At 39.2% G+C, this 12,858-nt stretch overlaps 1 protein-coding gene across 4 annotated transcripts; it reads left to right on the plus strand.

Moving 5' to 3' along the window:
• The first annotated feature begins 369 nt into the window (after positions 1–369).
• Positions 370–3,041, plus strand: LOC105696177 (probable malonyl-CoA-acyl carrier protein transacylase, mitochondrial). 4 transcript variants are annotated; one of them, XM_012418419.2, is made up of 3 exons: positions 370–766; positions 926–1,277; positions 2,477–3,041. In XM_012418419.2, the coding sequence occupies exons 1-3, from the start codon at positions 511–513 to the stop codon at positions 2,916–2,918; spliced, it is 1,050 nt and encodes a 349-aa protein (XP_012273842.1). In that variant the 5' UTR covers positions 370–510; the 3' UTR covers positions 2,919–3,041. The 4 variants fall into 4 exon arrangements, with proteins under 4 accessions (XP_012273842.1, XP_012273843.1, XP_012273841.1 ...); XM_012418420.2 differs by having other exon boundaries at positions 1,052–1,277; XM_012418418.2 differs by having other exon boundaries at positions 370–1,277.
• The last annotated feature ends 9,817 nt before the right edge of the window (positions 3,042–12,858 follow it).

Genomic DNA, 12,858 nt, shown 5'->3' on the forward strand with positions numbered 1-12,858 from the left:
TTATGATTTTAAGAATGGATATATTCTAAATGAAAATTAAAAAATTATATCCATTTGATGTGGCCTAGTCTTCGGAAATATGATTTTATTGCTTCATTAATTGTTTTTGTTTATAAATACTTATTTTCTTTAGGAAATCCATTCTGCCCCTCGAGCGATTCGAATTCCGCGCTGCTCCCGACGCTGGTACGCTGTGCGGCCGGAGAGGGCAGTGCGGACTTGGAGCAAGCCATCGATGGAGTCCAGTGTGCGTGGGCCGCCACCGGAAATTCGTTGCAACGCCTTTGGGGGCAGGCGCGTCAGACGTTCGCATCCATCACTAGAGGGCAGCACAAACCGCGATCGCGTGACCGTGCCCGTGAGTAATCTCTCAACTCATCTCTGTGAATAGTTACAATATATTTGTATTATATACTTTTGAAGCTGCTCATGATGATAGAAGTACTTTTCGGTGTCGTATGATTTGATACTTTGTGGAAATTTTCTGGAAATACGTTTTTAAAATTAGTTATGTTGAAAAAGACACTGTTTTATCAACATTTTCCTATCTTTTTAAATGTATGCCGGCAAGGTCGTCATGTAGGATGTAATTTTTCAAGTAAAATATCTGGTGATGGTGAAAGTAATGACATTGAAAATGAATCAGAGGTTTCAAAGCTTCTTAATGATGCTGCTACTTTCGATGCTGGAATTCAAGATTGGTCCACCCTTCCATATCCTAAACATGCTTCAAAACAACTACAAGGATCACATGCAGTACGCGTTGGTAAAAATCCTGCAGAAACCTCACTCGTATTGTTTCCTGGTCAAGGAACGTTATTGGTTGGCATGGTAAAAGAATATCTACGTTTTCCTGGTGCCAAGGATCTTTTTCAAGTGGTCAATGAATCATTGGGATATGATTTATTGAAATTATGTTTGTTAGGACCACAGGAAAAATTAAATCGTACTGAGTATAACCAGCCAGCTACTGTTGCGGTATCATTAGCAGCAATGGAAAAGATTCGAGAGGAACGACCTCAAGTATTGGAAACCTGTGTGGGTGTTGCAGGCTATAGTGTTGGAGAGTTGACTGCTTTAATTTTTGCTGGAGCAATGAGTCTAGAACAGGGTATTAGACTTGCCGGTATAAGAGGAACAGCAATGCAAAATGCAGCTGCAAGGATTCCGCAGGGAATGATGTCTGTAATTTGTTCTTCAAATGCAAATATTTCTGACATTTGTAAGAAGGCACAAAGTTGGGCTCTGGATTCAGGAGCTAATAATCCACTGTGTAGGTATGGTTGACTTTCTGAAAAATTAATAATCACATGATTAGTGTAACTAACAGAATGTTTATTATACTGAAATATATTCTGTTTAACCTAAATTATTTTCAAGTAGTAATTTATAAAAGAATATGCATTATAAAATTGTATTAAATTTTTAATGTTTAATCCTTATAGTGCTGGATGAAGTCGTTAGCGCTTGTAAAACAACAATGTATTCTTGGGTACTAAAAGGATTCAACTATATTTAAGATATATATTTAAAAAATGTTTCGTATTGCATTTTAATTATTTCTCTTATACCTGCATAAAATATTGATAACCAGTTCTCATGAATAATTGTGATTAAAATGCTTACAAACACTACTTGTTTTAAGAAATTACATTTGTGTTAAACATTTGAATATCAATAACCAAATTATCATTAGTTGTTAAAATATTATTTGGAAATTATGTGTATGCGTATGGTTAGTGTGATAAATTTTAACAGTGTGCATTGTTTTACATATTGTATAAGCATGGTGTCCATTTTATCACATTGCCTGTAATATGTGTCCGTTTCGTAGTACTAGTATTTTAATGAAGAAATTAATTATTACGCTGGTAAATTCATTTAATCATTAACAGAACACAATTTTATTTATGCAACAGTAAGTTTCACTAGTCCACATAAAATGATGAAATAAAATAGCTTGTACATTTTCGTACGTTCTATAATTGTCCTTTTGATTCCTTAAATTATAAAGTTGAATGTTAATTTGTATCAGTTATTAATTTCATAAGCCTTATATTTGGTAAGTGATCAGTACTTATTTGATACCTTTTGTAAACATGCAGATTATTCTATACTGATTTTTATTCACATATTGACAATGTGATATGTGTGAAGACACTTGCAAATATTTATTGTTTGACTATTCTACAATTATTGTCACGGATAATATGTTTATATCAACTTCATTGTGAATCATCTTTATTGCTAATATTAGATGTAAATTTAATGTAATGTAAGAAATTAGGCATGCATTTAAAAAAAAACTGCAGTAAACAAATAATATTATATTCTGTTCTTCATAAATATACAACCCAGTTTTGTTTCCCTTTATATAAAATACGCATTGGAAAAAAATGCGTTGTTATTTTTGAAATATTAAGTAATAATATTTGTTAACCTATAAACAATTCAATAATTTACTGATTTTTTATAGGATTGCAATTTACTTATACCCTCAGGGTAAAATTTTGGCTGGTAATAAAGAAGCTCTGGATTTCATTAAATTAAATGGCAGACATTTAGGTCTACGTAATTTGAAAAATCTTTCAGTATCAGGTGCATTTCACACAAGTCTGATGGAACCAGCAGTGAAACCTTTCATAAAAGCCCTGCATAATGTGCCACTTCAAACACCTGCAGTTCCTGTATATTCAAATGTCACTGGAAAGTGTTATGGTAATGCACAACACATTTCTAAGATGCTACCCAAACAAATTGTGTCACCAGTAAAGTGGGAACAAATTATGCATATTTTGTATGAAAGACCTCCAGGAACTCCATTTCCAAGAACATTTGATGTGGGATCTGGTGGTACAATGAAAACAATTTTAAAACTTGTTAATGCAAAAGCATGGGATAACTGTTATATAGTGTAATTTTAAAACAGATTTAAATACATCTGTGGCAACTTTTGAGTAAATGTACAAGAAACTTTTGTAAATCCTCTATGCTGAAATCTGTAAATAAATTATATGGAAACAATGTGTATCAACTCAGAATATTTATACAGTGTATGTAATCCTTTCGCATGTAGGAGACTTATGTATGTAGAAATATTTTAATATTCACAATTTCTTAAACTACATAGGGTCAATTGAACTTTATGATTTTAAGAATGGATATATTCTAAATGAAAATTAAAAAATTATATCCATTTGATGTGGCCTAGTCTTCGGAAATATGATTTTATTGCTTCCAGAATTTTGAAGTTAAGGAGATACGGATGTTGATTAAAAGGATCGAATCAACTCGAGTGTCATTTGGGTAACGAAAGAAAAAGAGACAGCAGCAGTACTGGTTGTCATGGTGTCATGTAAATAGTGTAATTTTTCATTCGGTACTATGACTTTCATTTAATCAATCATTTTGTATAATTTATGACATCAGCGTTTCTACCAAAAATTTAGGTGATTGATTCAACTTTTTCTTATTTGAGGCAATCTCACACTCGATTGGTAGAACTGCATATTTAAATGAAATCACTTGTTTAAATCAATTACAAATTTTTCTTCTCAAAGTAATATTTGTTTCTTGCAATCATATGATTTAGGCAGAATATTTGGTTTACTCAACTAATGTGTTTTCTTAGTGTACAATTGTTTTTTTGCTTGTTAATTACATTATAGTATATTTGTATAGTAGAAGGTTATTATGTGGCCATCCGAGTTGACCCTAAACTGAATATTGTTCATTTTTACCTATGTAGTACAATCTTCAAGTGTCAATGACACGTAAAACGAATTCACCGATTTCATCGGTTTTACCGACTCGAGATTGTTTGAAAATCGTTTATTAGCGATTTAGCGCCATTTTTTAATGGAATTACGATTATTCCAAGCGTGAGCGGACTCCAAATGCTTTTCTTTGGATACAAATTTATCGTTGATGGCAGTTTGGGTGATAATAGAATCTACTACATTTATTCTTGATTTTAGTATGTTATGAATAATCAGTAGCATTTCATTACTCTTTAGATATTTATTATTTTAGAAAAGAATTTTTCAAATACCCCGGGGAGATATTGAAAAACGCCTCCGTGAGTTTTTTCTTGGGTTTTGTCGAGTCCAATGTAGTTATAATACATAATTAAAGGGTAAGGCATTTAAAATTCAGTTTAAGGAATAGAGAACAATAACGTTCACGAGGTGACACGTGTGCAAAGAATACAGAAGTCTTCATAAAAGCCCTGCAGGCCTATTTTGAAACTCGTAACGACGGATATCGTTCTCGTTAGCCCATTGGGATAACACGGGCTAACGTTAACGATATCTGTCGTTACGAGTTACGGAATGGGCCCTCTAGGCGCTTATTACGTATTTTAGACGAGAGTGCTCACATCACGCACTTTTATCTCACGTGGGTTTATTCGCCGAATTACGTATTCGCTATATGAAGGGGGTCATCCCGTGTGAAGACTCTTTTTTTTCGCTTTTTTGGGGAATTTTTTTTGACGAACTAAGTAAATATACAACTACGAACTTTTTACCACGTATTTATCCATATTTTGAGCGCACTTTACAATTTTTTTCAGCCCGAAATCATCGCTCATTGCTGAAGTACACGGCAACTTGGTCACTCATTAAAAAAAAAAGTGTTTTGCGGTGACCACGATTGCGGGCGTTCTGCTTATCTGAAACAAAAAAAAATCAAACGGCATTTTAATCTGTAAAGTACGAACTAGTTTTTGAACTAGGCTTATTAAAAAATATTGAAAGGTAAACTTTTGGCATCTTGGTGAACATTTTTTCGTGAATTTTCGTCTTTTTCACGACTTCTTCAACATGAAAAAAAAAACCGGCTCGATGAATCAGAATTATCCTAGTTTGCAAACTGTCTACATGAGTACTGAATAAGTCATTCAAATTTCAAAGGAATTCGTACGATAGATTTCGAGATATCGCGGTTACCAGTTTGAGATAAACGCGTTTAAAGGTTCAAATACGATTATCATCAATAAAATTTCGACTCACCCTTAATCTGCTATGTCTGGTCCACAAAGTGAACCTTCAGTTTTCTAAAATAAATCTTGCAAAGCCGATGGTTGCTCCCTGGCATCAGTTCTCGCTCTTTTAGCGAAGTCGCTTGTGCGTCGTTCGGATCGGCAGATACGCGCTTTATTACGGCGATCGGCGTAAGCTTGAGTTACGTAGCCAATTTGGCATCCCATTGTAACCAAAACTTTCAAAATGGCATTAAATCCTTCATTGCAGATAATAACGGCAAGAAAAGTTGCAATTTCAACGATTTTTGTGCCAGAATGCAGGTGTTTAGGAATGAAAGTCCAGATCAATGAATTCAATGATTCATTGTTATTTTGTGTATGTGCTCCTAAACACCTGGCCAACAGTTCATCTCTTGAGAAATCATCGTAGACTGGTTTGATGATTTCTTGAACGTGTGCAGAGGTGGCTTATCGTGGTGGAAATTAGTGAGTTCTCCTCTGGCTTCAGCCTTGCGCCATTTGCATCAGCTGTCTTCGCCTGCTGGACAATTTTGATGTTGAGGATTTGCGTCTGTAGAACATTTGTGGTACAAAGTTGCCCAAATTGTTTCCTTTATTTCTTCCATCGAGTTTGCGTGTCAGCGAATAGCTAAACCGTAAAATTTAGTGAGCTCTTCGATGAGCTTATCGGTAAGTTTTCCAGCCCCTTTTCCACCAATTCCTTAATTATTTTTCTTAACATTCCGGAGTAGCGTTCCCATTCTCTTCTCGACATGTCCTACGCATTCTTTTTTCACAACTAAATGATTTTTTGAAGGGCCCAGGTAAGAAACCGAAACGCAAGGGACGGAGTCCGATGCTCCATCTGGCCTGTTCAACGCTGTAATTTCCGAACGACTTCGAATATCGGAAAATCACTTTACCCACATATTTTACACTATAACTGGATGCAATTCATGCAAATAAAAAATCGATTGTTTGAACCGATCACACGGGATGACCCCCTGAAAGAACGAGGTTATTAGCACCTTCGGTCTAGTAATATTGCAAATAAAGGTACATACCTTGTAAATCGAAATTGTTGAGAGGTAGTGGGTTATAGGCAGGAAAGGCGGGAAAATGTAAAGCCGTAAAAGTAAAGAAGAGGACTCGAGTCCATCTATATTTTAAAAATATGTATTACATTCATATTTACATATACTATAATTAGAAGTTCAACAATATAATTTTCTTATCATGTCATGTAAGCATGAATTATTTAACTGTGTTCAATGTTTAATAATGTAATATAACCTCGCAATAATAAAAACTAACCTGTACATCCTAGTAAATTCTCTTTCTTCTAACGAAAATGAGTCTGAGGAATCACGTAATTCGCTTCTTCGTCTAATAAGGTTATTATTACGTTCCCGAATACTATCGTTGCCAAAAATCAAAACATCCAGGATGTTTCCCATTCTGAATTTCGGTGTCACAATCCGTGGAAGATAGCATTTACGGCGCTTATTTCTCCATCTTTTCTTGTATGCTTCACCATTTTGCTTAAAAATTCGTGCCAAGCCAGTTCATATGAATGGTCTCGCATTTTCACACTCAAAAACGTTTCGTAATACCGTAAGCTACTCATTTTTCACATTTCCGTTTAATTTACTTTACGTAATACACCCCCGGTTCCCGTGTTGATGCTTGATACCAGAGATGAGTTGGGAGATTGCTCACGGGCAGGGTTGCGCGATCGCATCGTGTGTAGAGTTCGAAAATTCTCAGTAATATAAAATTGGAGAAGGTAACTTTGAAAGATCCGGTCAGTTACCGAGAATATTGAGAAATTATGAGAACACTTGTTTAGTTTATTTATATTTTAGGTTTCTTCAAATAAGTAACAGTTTTTCTCAGTCCGCCCTTAAAGTCCAAGCTAGAAAGTAATAAATATCGTTAAAAAATGTTAATTATAAAGTTTTATTTATTTCTAAAGGAAAATATTCAGGTATAACTGTATGTGGAGTTTCATGTGTTTTGTCTTATGCTTTGTCTTGTTCTATTCTACAAGAATTACCGTGTGTATTTCAACCCTGTTATTTTCATATGGGTTTTAAACAAAACGTAGAAGAGGATGATTGCATAGAGAATTGCACGTATATACAGACGAAAGTTATATATTTATATGTATATTGAACAGGTGTACTTAATGTTTATAACTCTGAACTAAAAATATACAGCCAGATTTCAGCTAAACATAAAATAATATATTTATTATGGCTTATAAGTATCACAGGTAAGTTTAAAAACCTTGATAATTTGTTTATCAGTCTTATTGACTTAATACTGTAATTCCATTGATTCACTGTGATCTAAATTCTAAATAATTGAGGGATTGGCTACAAGAACAGACTTCTTTCATTTTCATAACTTATTTTATGAATTACTATATGGATAAATAATTTAAACGAGTAATTTCTGAAAATATAAGTAGACTGTTTTTGTACCCGATCGTACAATTTTTACAATCTTTTTTTTTTAATACAAAATGTTAAGTAGTTCAGTGACTTAGCTAAAGTCACTTAATAACGTCAGAAAAACAGAATTACGTCTCACTGCTAAAACGTATAAGAATATCATATTGGATATTTCATTGATTAGTTTCAAAGTATTAGTTTTTAACCAAAACGATTTGCTTCTATCTCTAAACATTTTACATCCAACTTTGAATATTCTGCTTCAAACTCTGAATATTCTGCTACCAATTCTGAATCTTCAGCTTCAGATTCTGAATATTCTACTTCCAATTCTAAATGTTGTGCTTCTAATTCTTCCGCACGAAGCCCAAATTCCTTACTGTTCCAAGGAGTTACAAACATAATTCTCTTCTGTTTTCCACTCTGACGATTTTCCTTAAATGTTTCAATATTTTAATTAAATGAAACAAATGTAAGTTTTCCTGCTCTGTCAGTTAATAAGCGATTTCTCTTTTTAGTATGCACATTTTCGTATCTGCTAAAACTACGTTCTGTTGCAGGACTTGTGGATGGCATACTAAGTATGTCAATTGCGATTGAACATAATTTTGGTTCACAGTTGTTGTTTTTCCACCAAATTATGGCTGGCAACGTCTTAATGGTTTTTTGAATAAATGGTATAGTAAAAGAACCTTCATTCTGTTTATAGTAGGCCAGATCTGTTAGCACTTGTTCCACACAGTGAATATCTTCTGGATATTGATAAACTGCGCGATCGTGGATTAGTTCTGTTCCTAATACTTTTTGTTCTCAAGTTAAATGTTTGCCATTGAATTTCGGATCCAAAATATTAGCTGCGAAGTGAATTGGCTGCATCGATAAATTGCTTCTTTGTTTCATTGATTGTTTTAGGTGGGCACATTCGTTAAGCGACAATGGAGAATCATCGAGCAGTTCTTCATATGTTGCTTTTATTTCCTTCCAAGCTCTAGGAACTGAGCTGATTGTGCAAGTATCACTTTCCAAAATTGTTATCCATCTAACGACTGCTGCCAGAAGCTCATGCAGACTTAGAAGTCCACACCAGAAAGTCTCGTTTAAAATATCTATCTTTATTTCGTGTTTTAACAGTATATTGTCTGATATTGCTAATGTTTTCAGACCCATTTTGTTATATAATAATAAACTCTCGATGCAAAAGAGTGTCGATCCCCATCTTGTTTTTCCGGGTAAATTTAATGATATGACTTTTTGCTTTTTTTCTTCTTGAATTCTAATAAATTCGGCTTTAACCCTTTCGGTACGGGTGCCGGATATATCCGGCGTCCATCTGATGACCTGTGTGGACGAGCGCCGGATATATCCGGCGTCCATCTGATGACCTGTGTGAACGAGCGCCGGATATATCCGGCAACCATCTGATGACCGGTGTGGGCGCGTGCCGGATATATCCGGCACTCGTACCGGAAGGGTTAAAGTATATCACACCCAATTAAATTATTAGCCGTCTTGTGTCTAATCATACATTAACTAATAATATGTAAACAGTAATGTTTGTTGTGTATTGTGACGGATGGCAAGGATACGCCGAACGGTGTCGACGACGGACACTTGGTTCGGGGGGGGGGGGAATTCCGGGCCCGCAGCGCCCGGACGATTGCTCGTCACCTTCGCCCGATCGTCTAGGCGGATCCGTTCGAGCCACTCAAAATTATTTCCCGGTTTCGGGAACGAGACACAAAGTTGGGCGCCAGGCCTCCCCGGAGGCCAAAAATACTCGACGGCAAACTCTCGAAAATCTCAACAACTTAAAATTCCAACACTCTCGAACAAATCTCGACAAACTCCACATTGACTCAACGGACTAGGCTCGAACGATCTCCGCCTCGACGATCGTCGCGGCGCGGCCGACTAGCTCAGAGCGCGCACGCGCCAAGGTTCGGAGAGGGCATGGGTAAGACCAAGATGCGGGGACAAAGGGGAAAAACTTCAACAGATTTGGGAAATTAATCTTAGGCTCGAGGGAACCGGGGAGTTCAGCCACACTTACTCAAAAGAAAAACGAATTCGAGTTTGGTACCAACTTTTAACAACGTTTATTTTAACAATAAAAAGAAAGAGAAAATAATTCAATTAACCAAGTGAAACGAGGAAAACAGAAATGCGACATAAAAATAGGGTTCGGCGGAAGGCCGCCCAAAAGATAATTAATTTAGCACGGTAATTCTCGCGAGACAAGTAGGCGAGAGATAGTTGGAGCAGGAAATAGAAAATGGAGAGAATCTCAAATATCTTAGAAAAGTTAATAGACAATTTAACGCGAAATATGCAACAAAAGGGCTCCGCTCGACACAAATTCGAGGGTTCGTCAACCCTCGGAAAATCTATTTCCGCGGGCTCCAATCGATCATAATCCACAAACAATGCGATAGNTTGGAGGTCTCCTAGAAGCCTCCCGTCCAATGGAAGTCGCAGTGCCGCCGTCTGGTCCTGACTCGGTGGTTGGATCGCTGGAGTACCGGGTGGCACTACTGCAGCTCGCAGGATAGTGGTCCTTGACAGGGAGTCCGGCAGTCTCGGTCGCTGACTCGCTAGGAACGGAGTACCGGGGGCCAGGAGCTCCACTCGAAGTTGATGATGACCGTTGATATGACCCTTGACTAAAGACGTGTGACTTCTGACACTATGACTGACACATGACTGATTCTCTTAATATTAAAGTTACAACCAACACTTGGAAAAAAGCATTGTTTTATTAAGCATAAATCATATATAAGGTTAGAAAAGTCTTCACACAAAGGAGGACTGACCATGTGCTATGTGCGCGTTTTCGGCGGGGCACCTGGTACAACGGGAGTGTCGCAGCGGAAAGAGCGCTCGTACCGAAAGGATTAATTGTATGCGAAGAATTTATATTCTTAACAATTTCAGCAACAGAAGGCTGTACCTTTTTAAATGTGTGAAATGTATTTATATCTTTTATTACTAAATTCAAACAATGAGCCATACAGCCATAAACGTAAATATGTGGTGCGACGGGATTCACCCTCCCGCTCGTCAAATGGTCCTACGCCCGGTATTAAGTCCTGACCAGGGGTCGACCCCGGTCTTCGGCCCTTCCGACAGGCTCGATTTGTATAGGGCGCCAGGTGCGCGCGCGCACCTCGGGCTGTCGAGACTTGGAAGCCTGGAGCACGATGACCCCGCCTGCTGGTTCCGGCCCCCGAGCGTAGCCAACCGGCCACTCAGCCCCGTGAGGACCTTACGCCCTTTGCGGCACGGCAGAGGTGGGGGGTTAGCCGCGGTACCCGTGAGTGCAAAGATATCCCTTCAGGCCCTGCGGTTAATGGCGGGGAATACACAAAAATGTAAAAGAAAATGGCCGATATCGTGGCGATAAGGATCCCAACGGGATCGAATTTTATTTCAGGGCCAATTTACAAGGCGCGCGCCCGGTACGTTTAAGAATCTTAACAAGGGAACTAGGGACGTCCGTCGAATGGGACGGACGCTTGGCGGGACGTAAGAAAGCACAATTAAACTGAATCGCGGTGGATAAGGTATTCCCCTCGGTAGGGGAACCTACGGGCACAACGCCCAGCCAGGAAGACTTTTTGGGCCCCCTTGGTGCCTCGATAAGAGCCCGGCGCCCGGAAGCTGCGCACTCGATATGGCGCCGACCCGCGGTTGGCACCCTATCCTCGCCCACCGCGACCTGCGCGCACGCAGCCACGGGATCACAATCGGTACATTCGATATGGGGCTCGGTAAAATCGGCGGGCGAGGATTTCTTCCTGGCATTCGTTCGGAATCTACCACCGGGACGCGACCAACGATAGCTCCTTCGGCCCACGCGGTCCGGAAGGTGCCGCCCGGCGCGGAAGCGGCGGCTCGAACCCGGCCCGCCACGCGGTCGCCGGTCGGCCGAACTCACCGAAACCCGGGGTGCCGGTGTGACCGGGCAGTGGGCAGGGAACGCCAGGGAGTTGGATGGTTCCTTCCTGATTCCTCTCAGCATAGCCCCTTCCACCCCGGGCCCCTCCGAAAGTCACCGCAGCGCAGGTTCTTTCTTCAGGCACCGGACTTCGCTCTTTATCCTGTATGTCGTTCTATGGTCGCCAGGTGTTTTTGTTTGTCCCACCAAACACCAAGGGATTGGGTGTTACTCCCAAAGGCCCGAAGAACGCCTCAGAGAGTCTCTGAAAATTATTGGTGACCGAATCTCGTGTCTGCGATTTCGGGTAGTAGAGATTCTCCTTGGATCCCTGGAATACAGTAGGTTTTGCCGAGCGAAATGAATACAACTCCTGTTGCTTAATGAACCAATAACTCAATATTCCTTTATTGTGTGCGATGTTCGTCGACAAATAGTCAAGCCAGATTTGGTAACCGTGTACCGTACATTCAACGATTTGATTATGATTTGCCTTTTCCCAAGATCAAGAGAATTTTGGTGGCTGAGAGTAGACATACGACCGCAAAGGGTTAATTTTATGTACCCCAGAGATGATTGTTGCCTCGCATATCGATCTCACCTTTTAACGGATAATGTTCAAAATTAAGAAATTAGCATAAGGGTCGACGTCTCGCATGACGGTCGATTCAAATTTTGCGCTTTCGCAAATAAATATTTAACATCAAATAAGTAACGAGGTCAAGGCCATCGCTACGCAACAATTTACACAATGTGTTTAAATAATAAGATAAGGCCTTCAAATGAGATAGATCGCTTTTCTATCGTGGCCTGTAATGGATTGTAATTAATTATTGTTTATTATTACAATTAACAGATTGTTAATTACATAATTGTGAACACGCATGGTTGCGTGTAGATGTATGAGAACACGTGCTGCCGTAGCGGTCGACACGTGCCGAAGCAAGTCACAACCTGCGGGAATTAAAGACCGTCCCGCTGACCATGTGTCCGCGGGTCGCGAGCGCCCTAAGATCCGCGTTATGTGAAATAGGTAGTAGCGGCTGACGTCTACTCGAAAAGGGACAACTGCGCACGCCTGGTGCGCACGCCGCCGCGGCCCCAGCTGACCCGGCGTCTTTTAAACGAATTGTTGGCCCTAGATTGGCCAATGTGTCCTCGCGTAACTTACATTGTATTGGAGGGTAATCTAAACACATTATATTTAAAAAGGAACTCACCCTTTGTTTATTTACTGGTTAAATATATATATATATATATTGTGACGTTATTTTTACTCCTATAACTCCAAACAAAGTTCTGGCAATTAAGGTTCCGACTCTCTGGGGAAGTCACACATAAATAATTAATAAGATACGGTCTCCGTCTCGTACTCGCTCAACAGCAGCAAAAGATTTGGGCGTCAGGCCCTCCAAAGGGCCAATCCGGGACCCGAACCGCACGGGCCCAATCCGTCGGGGCTCGCACCAGCGTACAGGAGCTCA

The sequence above is a fragment of the Orussus abietinus genome, unplaced genomic scaffold (genome assembly GCF_000612105.2).
Source record: "Orussus abietinus isolate OABI.00-Male unplaced genomic scaffold, Oabi_2.0 scaffold616, whole genome shotgun sequence".
NCBI lineage: Eukaryota > Metazoa > Arthropoda > Insecta > Hymenoptera > Orussidae > Orussus > Orussus abietinus.

Excerpts from the sequence above, each read along its gene's own strand:
- LOC105696177 (XM_012418418.2), top strand. The coding sequence starts at position 511 with ATGTTGAAAAAGACACTGTTTTATCAACATTTTCCTATCTTTTTAAAT. Across the intron at positions 1,278-2,476 it reads GCTAATAATCCACTGTGTAG|GATTGCAATTTACTTATACC; the intron begins GTATGGTTGACT and ends GATTTTTTATAG.